Here is a 19,920-nt window from a genome sequence, read left to right as displayed (position 1 = left end):
TAGCCCCCAACCCTCCACTATTAAATAAATGGCCCATTAGCCCCCACCCCTCCAGTGAGACCAACAGCTGGACTGAATCATTTGGTTGTAAATGGGAGTATTTTAGTCATTTAGCAAGGACAACTGCTTTGGAACAACAAATCTAAAAATATGAGTTTCAGATGACTGCTCGAAAGCAGCTTAGACAATCCAAACCTCACTAGTTTACTAGCTCATCTGAGCTCTGTGCAATTACAAAATATTCTTTGGTTCCCACAGTAAACATTTTTTGGATTCCGGAACCTATTTTTGTTGGTGGAGCACCGAGCGGTTCAAAATTAGGTTTGTGGACCGGAATGGAGCCAACTCCACATTGGTGGAAAAGCGCTAAGAGGCCGCTCTGAATCTCCCATTGCTTTGTGTTTTTATTGCTGAAGTAGCAGATTGAAAAGTGAAGGGTGCAATCTACATCACAATTAGATGCCGCCAAGTATTACACCCTGCACCTTTAAAAAGGCAAATTCTTTAATTTAATTCTTTAGACTTTGGTTTTGCTGCTGTGCAGTGAGCGAACTCTGGTCCGATTTAAAGCTTTTCCTCAATCGATAGCTCATCTATTCTGAAACATTTTCAGCAGGAATGTATGAGGCTAAATTTCTTTAATCTGAACAGGCAGATGTGAAGGTGAATCACAAAAGTGTGCCAAAGGGGGGGAAGAAAAAAAAAAGACTTAAGACTTAAATTAATAAAATTGTGAATCAAACCTCTTTCCACGTGTTACCTGTTTGCGCTCCCTTTTGTGCTGTTGGGGAGGGGCTTGTTGTGGAGGCGGGGCTTGCTGCTGTTGAGCAGGGTTCATTATAACAGGTGTGGCTGCGACTGTGGGCTGGAACTGCTGAGCAGGATAATAAGCTCCAGCTGAATGAAAAGGGAAAAAGTGAAACACACTAAGTGCCCAAAGTGAAATAAAGAAAGGTCACGACACTTCACATCCACAAGTCGACAAGGCCCAGCTCTGATCTCAAACCGTGCGTCTGCTGATTAAAATAAAAGTTTTAGCCACAAAACTAAAAACCAAACATTTACCACCTGCATTAGGGATTCATCCACATGCAAGTGGCAATGTCAATTAAAATAAGATGGAAATAAACTGGATCTGTAAACAACACAAAAACATGCGCAAAAATACGACCCATGACTCCAAATAATGCATAAAATAAAACAGTGGTGTAAAAATGAAATATAAAGCCCTACTGGGATGAACTCTGTCAGGCAGACATTTGTAAGGAAACATGGTCCAGGTCTCCTCACTGAACCTAATGCATCATCTCATTCTCATATCACAATATGGTGTCCCATCAATTTGCACATTTCATAATCACCAAGTACAGAAGTAAGTTTGGATAAATGTTTGAGAGTTGTGTCCCTCCAACTGTAGCCCGTTTCAGACATGCACAGTAACCCAGAACTTTCCAGACTTTACCCAGCGGAGCTGTATGTACAAACACAAACGTCCAAATCCTTTGTAGCGGACTTTACCCAGACGTTTTCCTGCAGAGCCACCTAGTACACAGTCCAAGCAATGAATAGAGCAGGAAGTGTTTCAGAGAAACCCCCCTGTACACACTGCATAGGCATGACCCCATGTGGAATATTTCCAGCTGTGAGAATGTTTGACATGGAAAAGCTCCAGCTGTAACCTCCACGTGAGAAAGATCACCTCTAAAATTGTCCAGATCTGATTTACCACACATTAGACGTCATATGGGGAAAACTGCTTAGGTCTCATAAGACTGGACCAAGTCTTTGAGGCAGCATCTGCATTCTTGCCTTGAGAAGCAACACATTAGCTTTCCCACTGGCCGTTGCTGATAGGTTTTCTTCAGAAAGGGACCACGCTACTTTCTGCCTGCATTTAACGTACTGAAGCAGCATGGAAAACTGTCAGAAAGTTTGTCACTGTAGTAGTACTCTCAGGGGTACATATTTGCACCTTTAATCAGGGAACATAATTGTACCTTATTTTATTATAACTGTAGATTTTAAAATTGTGCTGATTTCTTACGCACGTTTCATCTCCATGGCTTTGCATGTTATTTTTTTGTTTTGTTTTTTTTAATATGACAGTTCTACAGGGTGAGCCATTTATATGGATACACCTTAATAAAATGTGAATATTTGGTGATATTAACTTAAGGTAGAAGTACATTACTGTCACTAAAGGTGCAAACTGTGTGAATGTATATTTGAAGGTACAACAGTGTTTAAAAGTCCAGTTTTACATTACATTCTTGGGAAGGAGGGATAAATGTTCATAATCTTTCATTATACAGTGTGGGCCTATGGATACACCTTAATAAAATGTGAATGGTTGATATTAACTTCCTGTTTGTGGCACATTAGTATATGGGAGGGGGGAAACTTTTCAAGATGGGTGGTGACCATTTTGAAGTTGGCCACTTTGGATCCAACTTTTGGTTTTTTTTTTTTCCATGGGAAGAGGGTCATGTGACACATCAAACTTATTGGGAATTTCACAAGGAAAACAATGGGTTTAACGTAACTGAGTTATTTACAAGTTTCTGACCACTTATAAAATGTGTTCAAAGTGCTGCCCATTGTGTTGAATTGTCAATGCAACCCTCTTCTCCCACTCTTCACACACTTATAGCAACACAGCAGGAGAAATGCTAGCACAGGCTTCCAGTATCTGTAGTTTCAGGTGCTGCACATCTTGATGTTATGGTGTGGTATATGGGGTACAAAGATAATGGGGCCATTCTTCATCAATGGAAACCTCAAGGCCACTGGATATGCGAAACTGCTACATGATGTTTTCCTCTTTATGCACTGAAGCTAGCACATTCCCTGAGTTTTCCAGCAAGATGGTGCACCACCACATTATGGGTGTCAGGTACGAGCATTCTTAGATGAACAGTTTCCTGGAAAGTAGATCTGAAGGCAATTGTCCATGCTGTGAAGATACGAGATGTGCAGCACCTGAAACTACAGACACGAAGCCTGTGCTAGCATTTCTAATTTCCATGTTAATATCACCAACCATTCACATTTTATTAAGGTGTATCCATATAAAATGACCCACCCTGTATAATGAAAGATTACGAAAATTTATCCCTCCTTCCCGAGAATGTAATGTACATTTTAAGGTAAAAAACTGGACCTTTAAACACTGTTGTACCTTCAAATATACATTTACATAGTTTGCACCTTCAGTGACCAGTATTGTACCTCTACCGTACCTTTTTTTTCTGAGAGTGTACAGACCCATGGGTCATCAGTAAAAAGTTATATAAGTACAGACTAATGTTAAGGATTTTCACTAATGGTCCTGCCTGTATTAGCGTCAGAGGGCAGACACTCGGCCTCTGTCAAATAAAAAGTAGCAAGACACCATAAGAGAGCGAGTTGTTTTGTAAATTCAAAAAACACATTACCCTGATGATATGTATCCGAACACAACTACAATCACGCTAAGCATGGTGAAAAACAGGTAATTTGGCCTGTAGATTTCACAGGAGAGGATGGAGAAAGTAACTAATATGGCCAATCTGGAAGGAAATAAATGACAGAGAAGCTCTTGTAGAAGGATTGACCCCAAGACCCAAATGACATATCACATCCCAGTGGGGCTTCATAATCAGTAACTTACAGAAATTCTTTATGGTTTATCACTGTAAACACAACCCGTCTTATTCAACCACTACCAGAGTAAATGAGGGGAGTGCAAATATAACCTGAATTACTCACTGCTGATTTTAGTACCCGAGTTCAGCCCTAAAATGAACACTTAAGCAAAGGTACAGTTGTTTCATGAGTCTTTGGAGTCAAGGGTCCATGTGGAGGTCTCAGTGGCAAAAACTGATGCAAGTGCATGCTTCGAGAAGACAGTTTTGTAAAGAAAATAAAACAAAAGTAAAAGAAATACATATGTAGCCCTGCGTTCCAGACTCACCGGGGTAGCGCTGGGAGGTGAGAGGAGCGTGAAGAGAGAGTCGACCGTTCTCTCGAACTGCACCTCTCCCCCCACCCCCCCGCCTCTCCCTCACTGCTAGAGAGGCTTCTGAACCCAGAGCGAAAGAGAGGGAGAGAGAGAGAGAGAGAGAGAGAGAGAAGGGGTCAGAAGTGAATGAGAGGATTCATCAGGAAGAACATTATAATCACAGATTAAAAGAATGAGCAAGAGAGAAAATGAGGGAATGAGAAAATAGAAGAGATTCACAAAGCAGGGTTTCACAGGAAAATTGGACAGTATGGGAAATCTGCTCTAGAACTAAGGTTTAAAGCCACCCTCTGCTGTAAATGTAGCATTCTAATCTCAGAAACAGATTCAGGCAGACCAGGTTTCACACCTTACACAGCTAAGGAACCAATCACATCAAATAAGCTAGGCTTTTGAACTGCAGGACAGGAGTGAGTGGAGGTAGAGGCAAGGAATAATTGCATAGTCTTAGATAAACACTATGCAATAGATTATACTTGGGGAAAAAAAAAATTGTGGGAGTGGGGGATGTTTTCAAAGCGGCCGCCCTAAACATAAAGCACTGCAGGAAACCCTGCAGATTCTCTTTGAGTAGCTGTTACATGTAAAATGTTTCATGAAATGTACTGAAAATTATTTTGCTACTATTCTTGGCCACTTCTCCCTTGTATAAGAAATATACATATATATACACACACACATATATATATATATATATATATAGTGCTTTAGGTGTCTAATGTCTTGAAAGCAACATTTAGCACTATAATTCTGAACAGAGAGGAGTTGTCTGGGTTTAATCAATGAGTAGAGGGGGTCTTAAATATGCTATATGTTGTTTCATGCAGCATAGTCGATTTAAAAGACTTCGAGTTTAAAATTAATACAATTAAATTTCTCTTGACAGCAAAACTCAGCAGGAAACGTGTTACAAATGTTAGAAATCCCTGCAGTGTCAACCAGTCCAGAAAATTGCCATTAGCACTCTAATTACTGGCTTAATTGGGAGAGGGGAAAAAAAAAAAAATACAGGGGGCGGGGGGAGATAATAAAAAGTGAATGTTCTTATTCTGAAAAATCATCCTGCTTTGTAAAACAAGTACTGGTCTGTAAATGTTAGTGTTACAAGAGGTCCTCCTTCAGAAGACCAGGAGCCAAAATCACTGGTGAGAGGCAGAAGTTTGGAAAGAGAAAGAGAAAATGGCCTGCGGTTAATTAATACAGACTCTTACCATATGTAGAACTATAATCTGGATTTGTTCCGGGGTAGAAGCTAGCAGGAGCACTGGCCACAGAATACTGCTGGGCCTGGGGCACGTACGGAGGACGGTACTGCAAAAAAACATGCAACAAAAAGTCACTTTCTCTGGTGGTTCTTCTTCATTTTGAAACATCCTGAGGACTTAAATGCTATAGATTCTGCACTAAACATACACAAACTGTAGACTTTTTAATGGTGCTATTCAATAGCAAGGGGCTCACACACACACTACACAACTCGGCTCACTTAAAGCTTGTCGCTTTTCCACTGGCAGGGCTCCCCTGCAAAATTGGAGCAGGTGACGTCACAAAATCTCTTCTCTAACAGAAATCGCTGGCTGTGAAACCACAATGTCCGCTGTAAAGTTAGGCACTGTTTATTCATTGCGTATTTGCATGTTTTTGTTTTTTTGGACTGAACACGGCTCCACACCCCAGTTCTAACAGATCAGTTTTCCTTGTTGCATTTTTGGCTTTCACTGTCAATTTTCGTAACACTGCAGACAGAGGGGATTATTTCGGACATAATCCTCAAAAGAGAGACTTCTCTTTTAAACTTTTAAAACACTGAGCCTGATTTTAACGGATGAGTAATAGGCAGGTCAAAGTTTGAATACGAACAAACGTAAATTAACGACGTTTTTCATATTGAGTCCGGCACGGCACGTGCTTCACGGCCAAGCGCTCAAGATATCTAGCACCAATGTGCCTATAGCTCGGATGACTCAGCACTTTCCACATGGATTGAGCATGAGGAAACAAAGGTTTTATAGTCAGCATTTCACACATTTTTGTTAGGGAAACGGTTAGGAGACACCTACATTGGTCTGCACAGAGTGCAGGTGTTCTTATAGATGGGAGAACAACTTTGTGGTATTCCCTCCTTTAGCTGCCACTTTACATCCACATTGTTTACAAACGCATCCGAAGTAGTCCCACACGGCTGAATTTAATTTAGAGTTTGGTTTTAGGGGGAAGGAAACTGGTTAAATTTGAACATGGCACCAGTTACCAAGGCAGAGCTGCACTGCGCATGTGCGGGTGAGATTTTCATCTGGCTGCCTTTGTCCTTTAATACCGGTAATAAACAAACATCCAAGGTATGATAACCTTGCATTTTAATACTGTTGTATACCGCAAAACCAGTTACCAATACAACCCTAGTAGTAATCCCCTTTCACACGGGAGATGCACTAGTGGAAAGCAACCAGTTAAAAGCGACCCAAGTCGATCCCATGCAGTGGAAACATGCATTAACAAAACTTCTATGTTTTAGTCAAAACCTCACAATCCATCATCCCTCCATACAAAGCTTTTAGTAGGGTGGAGAGCACTGGTGGAGGTGGAATAAAATGACATGAAGACACCTGGTTCCATTCACTACTTGAGAGAAATGAGGCTCTACAATCATCACAGACTGCACAGTAAAACTCTCCATCATTGAGTTTACAGCTCAAGCAGAGGATTATGGAGGAATTTTGAGAAAGTCACTAGACATCCCCATTATGACCGACACAGTCTATGCACTCAGCTGTGAAGGTATGGTGTTATATTTTGGATGTTCTGGCTAATTCTGCACTTGCTAATTTTTCACAGAAAATTATTGTGCAGAAATTCTGAGAAATCTATAGGCTTGTCATTCATGTTGTTCAGGAATGCCCCCTCTGAATCCCAGCTGGAGTTTTTGGATGTCTGATTACCTGTCCAGGTTGAATGAAGTATGCTGGGGCCTGAGAGTTGGGAAACTGCAGTTGCTGCTGGGAGATCATCATCATCTGTGAGTTGGAGGGGTAAACATGTCCGGTGGCCACCGCCCGAGTGGTGGAGTTGGGGGGCACCCGCGGGGCACTGCTAGACAGGTTCGGCCGGTTGTGGTAATACTGAGAAAGGAGACAAAGTGAGGAGCGCAAAGACTTAATGAACCATTCAAAGTCAACTTTGTGAAGTCATTAAAAACAAATACAATCCCTGTCAGAACAAAACCTTACATCTACACAAACTTAAATTCAGAACAAAAAGCAATTCTACATCAGTACCAAGTGATCTGATTGGATGACAGATGTTCCCTGGGCACTGATATGGAGAAAAGCAGCCAATGGACTTTAAATTCTACAGGGTGGGTAGAATTTAATAAGGTGTAGTGGATACACCTTATTAAAATGTGAATCGTTGGTGATATTAACTTCCTGTTTGTGGGACATTAGTATATTGGAGGGGGCAAACTTTTCAAGATGGGCGGTGAACATGGTGGCCATTTTGAAGCCGGCCATTTGGATCCAACTTTTGTTTTTTTTCCCATGGGAAGAGGGTCATGTGACATCACTTATTGAGAGTTTCACAAGAAAATCAATGTGTGCTTGGTTTCAATATAACTTTATTCTTTCATGAGTTATTTACAAGTTTCTGATCACTTATTAAATGTGTTCAAAGTGCTGCCCATTGTGTTGGATTGTCAATGCAACCCTCTTCTCCCACTCTTCACACACTGATAGCAACACCGCAGGAGAAATGCTAGCACAGGCTTCCAGTATCCGTAGTCTCAGGTGCTGCACATCTCGTATCTTCACAGCATGGACAATTGCCTTCAGATGACCCGAAAGATAAAAGTCTAAGACCTTGGAGGCCATTCAACTGGCCCACGACGACCAATCCACTTTCCAGGAAACTGTTCATCTAGGAATGCTCGGACCTGACACCCATAATGTGGTGGTGCACCATCTTGCTGGAAAAACTCATGGAACGTGCCAGCTTCAGTGCATAAAGAGAAAAACACATCATGTAGCAATTTCGCATATCCAGTGGCCTTGAGGTTTCCATTGATGAAGAATGGCCCCACTATCTTTGTACCCCATATACCACACCATACCATCAAGATGTGCAGCACCTGAAACTACGGACACTGGAAGCCTGTGCTAGCATTTCTCCTGCGGTGTTGCTATCAGTGTGTGAAGAGTGGGAGAAGAGGGTTGCATTGACAATCCAACACAATGGGCAGCACTTGGAACACATTTTATAAGTGATCAAATACTTGTAAATAACTCATGAAAGAATGAAGTTACGTTAAAACCAAGCACACCACTGATTTTCTTGTGAAACTCCCAATATGTTTGTGTCACATGAGCCTCTTCCCATTGAAAAAGCAAAAGTCGGATTCAAAATGCCCGACTTCAAAATGGCTGCCATGTTCACCACCCATCTTGACAAGTTTCCCCCCTCCCATATACTAATGTGCCACAAACAGAAAGTTAATATCACCAACCATTCACATTTTATTAAGGTGTATCCATATAAATGGCCCACCCTATACATGCATCTATCCACCTCTGCTCTTTTCAACCAGTTTGAACCAGTTTCCCTTACATTCCCAAATGACTTGGTATCACAGATGAAGCCTACAATTCACTTGGTGAAATCATTCCTTCATGTCTTTTAAGAGAGTCATTTGATGCCATAGGTCCCAGGGGTTATTTTGTACCCTAAGTGCCAGCTTGTCCACAGGCAACATTCCATATTGTTTCAACCATGCATTCAAGTATGTTCTACAGACCATCTCAGAGTGGATTTTTAAATGTTTGTGTTGCTTGGCCACATTACAATCCCAGTCTATTTGGAGGCAAATTAATGATTAAATACATAAACCAATAAAACTTTTGAGGCTAACTATTCACTATTAAACTGCACTTGTATAAGTGTTGTACAAAGCAGGATCACACTAGAGATGGCACCGTTACTGAATATCAGAGAGGCTGGGTTTATATTTCTACAACCCAACAGCAGCACCTCTAGCCTAACACTGCTCAAATTACGCCTCACCTAAAAAAGCAGCCCACAACACTACCTTTAATCTTCAACACTTCTACCCCTGCCTCACTTCAGTGGCAGGCTGCAAAGGTAAGGCCAAAACAGACCTGAGTGTGGCATCACAAACATGATTTAGAATAGGCTGATCCGCTATAATGGATTTGAAATTAAAATGTATCTTTTCCACTTATCCATTCCAGGGGTGCAGTCTGAAATGTACATCTTGAATTGAATATATAATTATTTAAAAAACTCAACTGTAATTAAAATCACTCAGTTCACAGTTAAACTCCTGCAATAAAGTCAAAGCGACACCAGACGCAAGTTCTCTTTTCACTTGTAACCAGAACTGATTACACAATAGATGCACTGACTCAGCAAAAGATATCACACTTCTTGCAACAAGTGAAAAGACCTTATCTTTAGCACAAGTACTCTGTACTAAAGTTCCTTAGTTCCTTCTCAAGAGGAGGATTATAATGCACCTTATTTCATGCTCCAGATCCCATACTTCTATCTCAGCATGACTAAAATACCTTGTACCTTCAATATAACTGGAAGTGGTTCAAAGGAATTTGATATTCCAGTGATAAAAGGAACATTTAATTCCCTACGAATTAACCACCATGTGCTAGCCTTTACAGCTGGTCCAAATTCAGCTTTACAATTACGAATCCAAAAACCATTATAGCCCAGCTATTTTTACAGTTCTAGCACCACCATGCTGCAGAGAAAGGCCATGGCATGCCCAAAACAGACCAAAATACTGATCACCCAAGAGAGAAAAGTTACCTGCAGTGACCTGAATCCCCCCTTCAGCAGCACCACACACCAGACGAGAGAGAGGAGAGAAAGAGGGAGCAGGAGAAAGGAAGACACGGAGCAGCAGTTAATACGTTAGCAGCAGCACAAAGCAAGATGTGCAGTTTTGGTGAAACTAGCCAAGAAAGAGACAGTGGAAATACAAAAATGTAGAAGAACACAGGAGAAAACAAACAGGAGAATCAGAAAAAGCAAATGGAGCTCCAATTTAAAAAATATAATAATCCTAAACTAGTCTCCTTTTGTTTTATTATGTGGTGTATAATTAAAGCCACGGTCCCCCAGTTTAAGTTTTACCTTTTTTTCCTGTAAATATATGACAAATCTTAAAACTGCCACAAGCACATGATTTATAAAGTAATGCAATTTAAGATGTCCAAAAGTCCACTGCCACTCAGGATTAAAAGGAAGTGTCAAATTATATATTGATTCAATGAGACATCACCAAGGCATTTTAAACTAATAAATGAATGAAATGTCCTTTAGGATGAATTTAGCGTAAATTTTTCTACCCTCTTCCAAAAGTTACATAGTCCAGTATCTGCAGTGCTGAGCCCATAATAGCTATGAGGGGCCCTCTATTCTCTCTATTACTGCCCAGTGGAGCATCACACTGATTTTGAAGCTATAATTTTAAGGTAAAAATACTACCTACTACTACCTTTAATGCTCTTTCTTAAGTACAGGTAAACGTGCTGAAATTATGGTCCTAGGCTGAAGCCTGCTTATGTATTCCTCAGAGACACACGAGAAACTTAGTGAATGATTTTTAAAAGAGGAAGCCTCAGAGGTTTGTCAGTGAAGAAAGTTAGTACCTGTTGATGTAAATCACGCAGGCCCGGGGGAAACTGGCATGACAGCAGGAGAGAAATAAATAAATGAAGAGGCAGAAGGACAGGGCCCGAATTTGCATGCATACACACTGTCACATTTAAACACAAACACTTATCTCTGGAACACACTTAACACAGGAAGCAAACATTAGAACGGACACTCAGTTTAGCCCCAAGAAAGCTGTGAAATCAAAAGTAGTAAATAAATAAATTTGTGTTTTAAATACCTGTCTGGGCTGCGGTGTGGAGTTCATTTGTGGAGGTGGAGGAGCAAAAACCACTGATGGAGGCTGACCAGGCGGAAACGCAGCCTTCAGATGGAAGAGAAAATTAAGAGTTATGAAAACAAATGAATTTAATTTTTTAAATCAGAAGCAATGACGCGTCAATGATGAACCACAAGGTGAATTTTTGAAAGATTAGATTACGTTTATTGTTTTTGAGGTGGTCTCACAAGGAAATGGGAACCAGTGACAGGGTCAAAAGCTCCCAGAACTTCTTGTGTGTGGGAATGAAGCCAGAATCTCACCCCTTTCTATCAGAGCAGCATTAACTTAGCTTTCCTGTAGAATATGACCAGACAGACCCACCTTGAGCTCCCAGGACATCCTTCACTTGAGCACTTTTGGTAAGTAAAACAAGTCACTACACTCTAGTTTGCGTTTCTGTAACAAAACCTTCAAACATGATCGCACTCTAGTGGCTGGACCCACTATGGAGCATAAACTGCAGTAATTTGACAGCAATTTGATTCTTCATCTTCTGAGTTGGACTTCAGAGAAAGAAATGTAACAATAAATCACTTTAAATTGTTGGCTCTATTTATTTATTTATAAATCCTTGATTTTCTATGATCCTTGAAGGAGTGTTGAAACAGTCTATCAACACACTGTACAGTAAGGTATAAAGTTTTTTTTATATACGATTAAAAGTAGGTATTTCCTGGTATGTGTTACCTGTGTCAGTCCAGGTGAAGGTGAGGGATGGGGGACAGATGGGGGTCCGGCTAGAGGCTGCGGCGGTTTATTCATTTCCTGTGGTTCTGCATGAGGAGGGCCTCGGACCTGCTGCCAAACTAAGAAAACACAGCACGGTCAACACCAACACACATGAACAGGAGATTAAACTTAACACACCACCCAACAATCTCTGAAGAGGCACGTTACCACTTTTAGGTAGGTTATTTTGTTAATAGCAGTAATTATTTTAAGTGTGATGTTAACATTAAGGCCTGATTTTCTGAAGTGGTTGCAATTCTAACATGGACTAATTTCCCTTTAGCTGAAAATGCTGTATAGTATTAGGCTTAATACATTTATATATTTCCAACATTTTGAATGTTTAGATGAACAGTGAATTTCTTCTTCCTGTTCCATATCCATTACACAGCGCAAATGATCAAAATGGTTCTTCCATAGAAAGACAGGGACAACAAATATGAACCAAGCTCCTGTTTCCCACATTAATAATAAATGTTAACAGTGTTACCTCTGAATCTGTTGTAAACCTGTCTCTCTGTTCTGACTCTCAGGCGGCTACTTGTGCAGGTTCTCCCTTCAAACTAAACCTGGACAGATGGGAAAGAGGAAAAGAAAAGCATAAACATCTGGAATTTCACTGTTAACCCTATTTAAAAAATACAAAACGAACAAAGAAAAAAAAAATTATTTGTTTGAAGCTTTATCTCTGTCTCAACATTTGAGTGTGTTGTAGGTGTAACATTCTAAAATTGTTTGTAATTACAAAATAACAGTCAGTTGAGTAAAAACACTGAACATGTTAAGATAATTAACATCAGATTGTGGAATTTACTGCATCTTAGAAAATGTCCTAACATCTCTGGAAATTGCATTTGAGGAGCTCAAATAAATTAACAACTTTAACGCTGATAAAGCATTTTCTCAGTTTGACCATTCAACCCATCCTTCGTTTCTCAGGCTGAAGCCCAAATCTGATAAAATCCATAACAAACACTCCAGTTCAAATACAGCTTTTCTAATCACACCTTCAGCAGAGCCCACACTACAGTGTCCAGTAGAGAACTGAGGATTAATCACTGAGCAGCAAACTGACAAAAGCAACAGCAATGTGTAAAACTCTAGCTCCACAAAGAAGGATTTCTCAGTTCAAGCAAATAACTTAAGACCTAAAGAAAGCATTTCCAATATGTAAAGCACTGAGGAGCATACTTATCGCATAATAGTTAAACTGGGGTTTTTAGTTATCTAGCTAACTGAGAAATCCTACTTTCTGGAATACTCCCCAAATACCCTTCAAGTGTCGTCTCACAAAGCACAACCTCTTCCTTAATGAAACCTTTAACCTAAATTCAAGCCAGTCCAACAGAAGGTGGTGTGAATTATATTTATACTCATGCCTTGGGCTAAAATAATCCAGCTAACCATTTGTTAAATACCCTCTTCCTAATAATATTACCTAACTAATTTTACTTACAAAAATAATTTAATTAGTAGAAAAATGTTTTGATGTAATTAAGTGCCATTCAACATTTGATGCAACAAAAGTTTGAGTTAAGTCCTGAATAAAATATTATACACAGTGAAATAGTGTTTAACAGCATGAAACACTGCTGTTAGTTGATGTACTCTGTGTGCGCATAGCAGGAGTCAGAGGGTGGAGGTCCACACTATCTTCTGACTACAGTAAACCCCACCCTCAAAACTTTGAGACAGAGGCTATTCCTGCATCTGAAACTCATCAGGCAACGAACACAGATCTCAGTATAACTAATCACCATCAACAATCCAGTAACACCAGAGAGGAACAGGACAAGACCTGAACTAAACCCATCTTTAAAAGGTGCCATACTGCTCCCTTTCTCTAAGAGGGAACACAGTTCTGGTTCTAAATGAAATATCTGTGATCTATTTTTTTCTCAAAATCCCACAGTTGCATTCTCCCCCTATCTGAACAGCCCTGTTCCTTTAAATGATAATGAGCAGCTTGCTATTTACCCCGACCCAAGCGCACAGCAGCGAGGAGCAACAGAAACAGCTCTGGTTTTTAGCTGTTTTCGCTAGGTTCTTCATCTCCATTTTCTTTCAGTGCTCTGTGTCCGTTTTGCTGAGTAGGGTCCAACGTGGGTCCAACGCTGTGATTGGACAGACTCAAACGAGGGGGCTTTCACACCACTGCACGTATGTCACAATATTATGATATAGACCAACCTCTCTCAATAGTGTGAGGTGATATTACTGCCGTAAAGTCCAGTTCCGACAACAGAGACAGCAGCTGTATCTGTGTTTATTTGTTTATCTGAGAGTGAAAGGTTATGGAGTCAAGAACTGTCTGACCCTCATGACCCTAAACACAAAAGAAAAGATCTCCCTCTCCACTCTGAGCTCTCAGATCCCAACAGATGGCTAATGAAGACTCTGAAGATGAGACAAAGGCCCTCCTGAATGAAAGGAGAAAGAAGAGGAGAAGCAGTGGAGAAAAACATCTCCTGCTCAGTTTCGATCAAGATTCAAAAGGAATTCCAACAATTTAACTACATTTTGGCAACAAAAATTATCCTTCAAGAATGGTCCTGATGCTCAGTGACAAGCAGTGGCTAGTGGGGTCCCATAGCACTGAGCTGTGAAGTAGTGAAACTGTGTTCTCTGGAGTGACAGAGCTCCATCTAATACTTCTGGGATGAGTTGGAGTGCTGTTTCTGGAGAAGAATTTATCCTCCATAATCAGCTCCTGACTGTTGTGATGTTTAAGAAGCTGAATGCCATCCAATTCTGACCAAAAGGTTCCAAAATCTAGTGTAAATCTGGACAGAGTCTGCGATTGTAAAGTGTAGTGCACTCATTCAAATACAGCTCAAAGCAATTCAGATAATCATCAAACTGGACAGAGCTGGCATGACAAGTTAAATCAATGATATATATTTTAAATATATGTACAGTCAGTTTTCAGTGCATTGCCCGAATCAGAAAAAAAATGAGATAAAACGAGCCCGCCAAACCTCGTCTGAGTCTGTCCAATCACAGCACTAGAGCACAAACAAGGTTAAACACAGAAAAACAGACAATGAGCGCAGAGAAATATGAGCACTGAGTAAAACAGAAAACGAGAATAGAGAACCAATCGAATGATTAAAAACCAGAGCTTCTGCTCCTCATTTTCTCACTGTGAACAGCGAGTGGATCATCATTTAAAGAACCATTCTGAACAGGGTTGTTTAGACGGGGAGAACGCTGCTGTGTTTTATCCTTGTGGTATTTTGACTTCAGGACTTCACAGACGTGTCATTAAGACCCATAACTGTTCAATTGATGAAAGTAAAAATAGGTTCTTTTTAAATTGTCAGAAAAATTAACTCAAGATAAAATATGGAGATCCACATTAAACATGTCAAATGTAAAGAAAAGTCAGTATTGTTTGTAATTAAATACAGTATTCCATTTCTTCAGCAGATATTTCTGACCACGATGAGTCAGTTCTAAAGCTGCTCATCATCATCAACACAGATGAGCCAAACACCATTGTGTTTGGAGGATTTTTTGTGCCCAAGACTTACTCAACAATTCAGAGCACAAAGGTAGGCCTAAATGTGATGATTTAAAAAAAATAATAATAAATAAATTAATTAAAAAGTATATATAGTAAAAGATTTAAGTTGAACCTAAAATTATCAAAAGCTCAGAAGCCAGGCCTTCTTTAATACAAAACCAAGAGTTTTAAAAATGTTTTATTTATATATATGAAATTAGAGACTTAAATCTAAAATGTATTCTGACAATAGAGCAATGTTTAATAACGCAAAGAAACAGGAAGATGCCACTGAAAGATTAAAAATGAATAAACTAGTAGACTGATAAAAATGGGAGAAGCCGAACAAGCCACTCCAAAGGAGCTGCTCACCAAACAATTATATTTAAACTTTATGTAACGTGCGATTTAGGCATCAATGTTTTGGTGTAAAAGGTTTCATTACTGAGCTACATAAGCATCGTATATCCAGTTGTGCACCGTAAGGCACCAAAACAATTACGGGTTACAACGTAAAATTGTAAATGTTTGAAAATTTGGGTGCACTTCTCCTTTAAAGCGCACACTCGCCCTCACTCACTTGGCTGCTAGCTTCGGCGGCTAGCTGCCATATGGCAGCCGTGAACTCGACGGTCCACCTTAAATCTAGCAGTGAATATGCGCAAACTCCGGCGACTTTTAAGGTGGACTGGATAGTTAGAGCAAGGACCCTTCGGAAAAACCAACTTCATCCTCAAATTGTTTAAATTTCATAAACAAAAATATCTCGTTTTAAAAAGTAAATGTCTCTTATTTAAAACGGCAGTGGACGGATTTAATCAAGAGGGCAAAGTTTTACAAAACATTTAATCAAATAGTGACTTCTAATAGTTAATATGAGGCCTGCGGACCAGGCCTGAACACCTCAGGTTACAGTACATTTAAAAACCAGCATTAGAGCTCAAGTAAAACAAACAACACAATCACAGGCAGAAACAGTCATATTTTCCCTTACATTAATTTGAGCAGTTTAAAATGTATGTTATTATTCCACTTTCAGCTTGAAAGGCACTTTTTGATGGCTGGAAAGCTCTGGCCAATATATTAAAGCCTTTAAAACTCAGGTTTAAAGAATTTAACCGCATAAGAGAAACCAGTTTAGAAGCAAACGTTGCTCCTGTATTAAATTCAGTGAACGCTTTAGCCAAAGTTAATCATTAATAAGTTAATAGATCTGTAAATGTTTGTAAAAGCCATATGTGGAGCTTCTTCAACCCCTAACCTACACATTTTAACAGCAAGCAATGGCTCGCCTATATAACAAATACTAAAACAGAACAAAGAAAAGCGCTGTAATAAATAAATAAACAACAAAAAAAAAACAGTTAGAATAGAGTTAAAGCCTCAAGGACGTGGACACCGAGCCACAGAGACGAAAAGCCCCCAAACTACCAGTTTAATCAGGATAAACACACAGTATACAACCTCCACATTCCAGCTCAAGCAGAAGAGTGTGGTGTCTAAGGGGATATCGATCCCGATTCTGATCAGACTGATTGATTGCCTGAGACACACTGATCAGGCCTGGTCCTCATGGTGATAGAGAAGGAGCTTAGCGTTTGGGATTAAGATTACTCACCTCTCTGAGTTGTGGACACTCGTAGACGCTTCAGACCGAGAAAGCCGTGTGTTTAAAATAATATATTTGTTAAAGTTTCCCTTTAATCTGAAAGTCTCCGTTTCCCGATGACAGCGGGCGGGTCGAGGCGCTAAGAACTGCGGTCACTTCGTCTCTATGATCGCCTCCATCCGAGGCTTTAAAAGTGTTTTTTCCGCGGTGAAAGTGATTAAATACAACCGTGAGAGGGTTCACTCTCTCCGTGCGGGTCTACACATAGAGGCCCGGCACTGCGGATCCATATTAAAGGCGCGGATGGAGTCGGATTTCTTTACCGGTTTTAGCTGTGTGTAGTTTTTATTCGTGGAGCGGCGTTTCTCGGTGCTGCGCCGCAGAGCGACACCCGCTACACAGCGCACTCCCGCGGCACACAAAAACACCGCAGCCGCCAAAATCTGCACCAACTCAGGACCTTCTCAGGAGGCTTAGGAACTGCCTGATCTAATTTCACAGAATTTAGACATCAAATAAAACCAGAAACGTTCTTTTCTGAAGATAGCATGTTGCTAGAACATTCCTGGCAAATGGTGAACTGCTACTGCTTGGTCATTAGGGTGAACATTATTTGCTCAGTAGATACTAACGTAGATAGGGTGGTTGCTATGTTGGTTACTATGGTGGTTGGTATAATTTTTTAGGTGGTTACAAGGGTATTTCTGAGTGGGTGCTATAGTTTTGCTATGGTGATCCTAAGTAGTTGTTATGTTATCCCTGAAAGTTTATTTAAACTTTTTTTAGTTGTTGCTATTGTGGTTGCTAGTATTTGAGATAGTTGGGCAAAGCTGTGTTGTTAAGGTGTTTTGGGTCATTGCTGTGGTGTCCCACTTTCATAAACTACAGTTTCATAAGGCAGTCAAGAAATATAAAACACAGCATAGCGGTTTACTGAAGTTTAAAGGAACTGTAAAGGCTGCTATCATCAAACAAATATTATTACATTGAAATAATAAAAGTGGACAGAAATTATATTTGAGTTATTAAATCAATATCAGAGCCCCTGCCCCCAAAAAATAAATAGAATAAAATAAGCTGTATTTATCAGTATACACAGTACAGTGAAATTCTGTATAGTACTTCTCCATTCAAAGACTTAACAATACACTGGCTTAAAACATTCCGTTCAATGTTAGCAGCATTATGACTGTTGCATAGGTCCTTAAGGGTTTGGGTAGGGGTGTACCAAGGGAGTGATGGATGCCACAATTCAGGGAAAAAACTGTTCCTCAGAGGGCTAGTATGAGCTTTTACTGTCCTGTATCTCAGCCCTGAAGACGTCTGTGTCCTGGGTGCGTGGGGTCTTTGGTAATGTTGCTGGCTTTCTTCTGGATGCAGCTAGCATACACTGAGTCTAGGTCTGGAAGCAATCATGTGATCCTCTGTGCAGCTTTCACCAACTGGGCCAGGTCCTTCCTGCCCTTTACTGTACAGCTGGCATACCAAACAGCCATGATGTCAGATGCTGTCAATTGTGCTTTTTTAAAAGTTCACTAGTAGATGCGCGGGGTATGGCCTGAGTCTTTGCTGGGCTCTTTTCACAAGGTCGGAGGTGTTCAGAGCCCAGGTGGGGTCAGCTGTGATGTGGAGTCCCAGGTACTTAATGTTGTCCACACACTCCACTTCCTTCCCATTTATAAATAAATAAATAAATGTGGAATTATGATACCCTTTCAATTTTACATGTGCTTACATGTGTTTAGAAGCGCTTGTCTTCTCATTTAGACTGCTGCAACACACTGCTGATATCACTGTCGAAAACCCATAATAGAATATGCAGTTTAGAATACTGTAGCTGCTAACAAATCCAAAAAAAAGAGAGCATATTACACCTGTCTCACCATCATTACATTGTTGAGCTTAGAATGCATTTCAATTTACTTGTATTGTCCGGTAAGCCATGATTAGCACACATGTACCTCATGTCTTAAGATTATTAAATGTAGACCAACTAAATTTCCCGGTTCTGTAGTCAAGTCTATCTGTAACAGCATTATTTTACTACACGTGAAGGACTTATCATCCGAAGATTGCCAATTTGATTTCTGGTGATGCCACTGTCCAAGGCCAGAAGCTTAGTAAAAAGTATCTTTAATGTTACTCACATCTGTTGGGTTCTGTGACATATTTGGATAATTTGGATTCTCCTGCAAGTATGTTGTGCTGTGTTACCAGCAGTTTGAAAAGAGGTGGTGGCTGTAATCACGTGGCTCGGAGGATGCACACTTGCATTCACCCTAACAAATTGGTGGCTCTCATAGCTGACTCAGGGACCAGTCGAGGTATTAACATGGAAAGGCATTGGCATCTTACGCTTGGGTGACAGTGACAACGACATCTTACCTAAACGTTAGGGTAAGACCATGTAGGAGAACTGATTTCAAAAGAAAAGCCACAAGTCATCAAGATATCAAGACATTTCAAAATAAATGCTCTTAAATGATCACATTTCTGTTGATTTTATACTAAATTTATTAAAGAGAACCAGGAGATTTTTGATACACCGGTTATTACATTTTTTTATCCATTATATTAATCCCTTCTATATGAATATTAAAATTTATAGATAAGATATATATTCATTGTTCCATAATAAAAAAACCATGAGGGGGGAAATTATGTTTATAAATTAATGGTCAATTCAACAGAGATTGTTTGTGAAATGCAGAAATTTTAACTGTGAGTTTGGAGATTTAGTAGGGACATTTGAATAATAAATGAAGACCACCAATCTTATTAAACATTAGATTAGGAATAATATACCAAGTACATAAGGGATTCTTTAAGCAAATTTCAATCCAGTTAATTTTGATTTGGTTAATAGTTGTAAAATCAGTCACATTAAGACCTCCATATGACAGTTTTTCATCATATTTTTTGATTAGATGTGCTCTATTTTTTCATATGAAATTGAACAACATCCTGTCTAGAAGGTCAGTTGTTCATTTAGGGACCTCTAGTGAGGAGAACAAATAAGCAGCCCTGGAAAGACCTTCTGCTTTGCTAAGAAGCACTCTGCCATGTATAGACAGAACCCTAGTTAACAAAATATTAAATCTTTTTTGTATCTT

At 39.8% G+C, this 19,920-nt stretch overlaps 1 protein-coding gene across 4 annotated transcripts in view; it reads right to left on the bottom strand.

Moving 5' to 3' along the window:
* The window catches only part of LOC136678056 (eukaryotic translation initiation factor 4 gamma 1-like), a 34,079-nt gene extending 16,830 nt beyond the window's left edge, over positions 1-17,249 (bottom strand). For 2 of the 4 annotated variants that reach the window (XM_066655850.1, XM_066655851.1), the window contains exons 1-10: positions 16,817-17,249; positions 12,184-12,262; positions 11,652-11,770; positions 10,923-11,006; positions 10,678-10,710; positions 9,833-9,853; positions 6,940-7,119; positions 5,212-5,311; positions 3,953-4,060; positions 761-897 (exon numbers count right to left, since the gene is read on the bottom strand). In XM_066655850.1, coding sequence (XP_066511947.1) covers positions 761-897; positions 3,953-4,060; positions 5,212-5,311; positions 6,940-7,119; positions 9,833-9,853; positions 10,678-10,710; positions 10,923-11,006; positions 11,652-11,726 — 738 coding nt within the window. In that variant the 5' untranslated portion in view covers positions 11,727-11,770; positions 12,184-12,262; positions 16,817-17,249. The remainder of the gene's footprint in view (positions 1-760; positions 898-3,952; positions 4,061-5,211; positions 5,312-6,939; positions 7,120-9,832; positions 9,854-10,677; positions 10,711-10,922; positions 11,007-11,651; positions 11,771-12,183; positions 12,263-16,816) is intronic. The other 2 variants (XM_066655854.1, XM_066655852.1) reach the window with 2 other exon arrangements.
* Between the last annotated feature and the right edge of the window lie 2,671 nt (positions 17,250-19,920).

This window comes from Hoplias malabaricus, chromosome Y (assembly GCF_029633855.1).
Source record: "Hoplias malabaricus isolate fHopMal1 chromosome Y, fHopMal1.hap1, whole genome shotgun sequence".
NCBI classification, from domain to species: domain Eukaryota; kingdom Metazoa; phylum Chordata; class Actinopteri; order Characiformes; family Erythrinidae; genus Hoplias; species Hoplias malabaricus.
The sequence above is the reverse complement of the archived record's forward strand: the minus strand, read 5'-3'. Positions and strand labels throughout refer to the sequence as shown.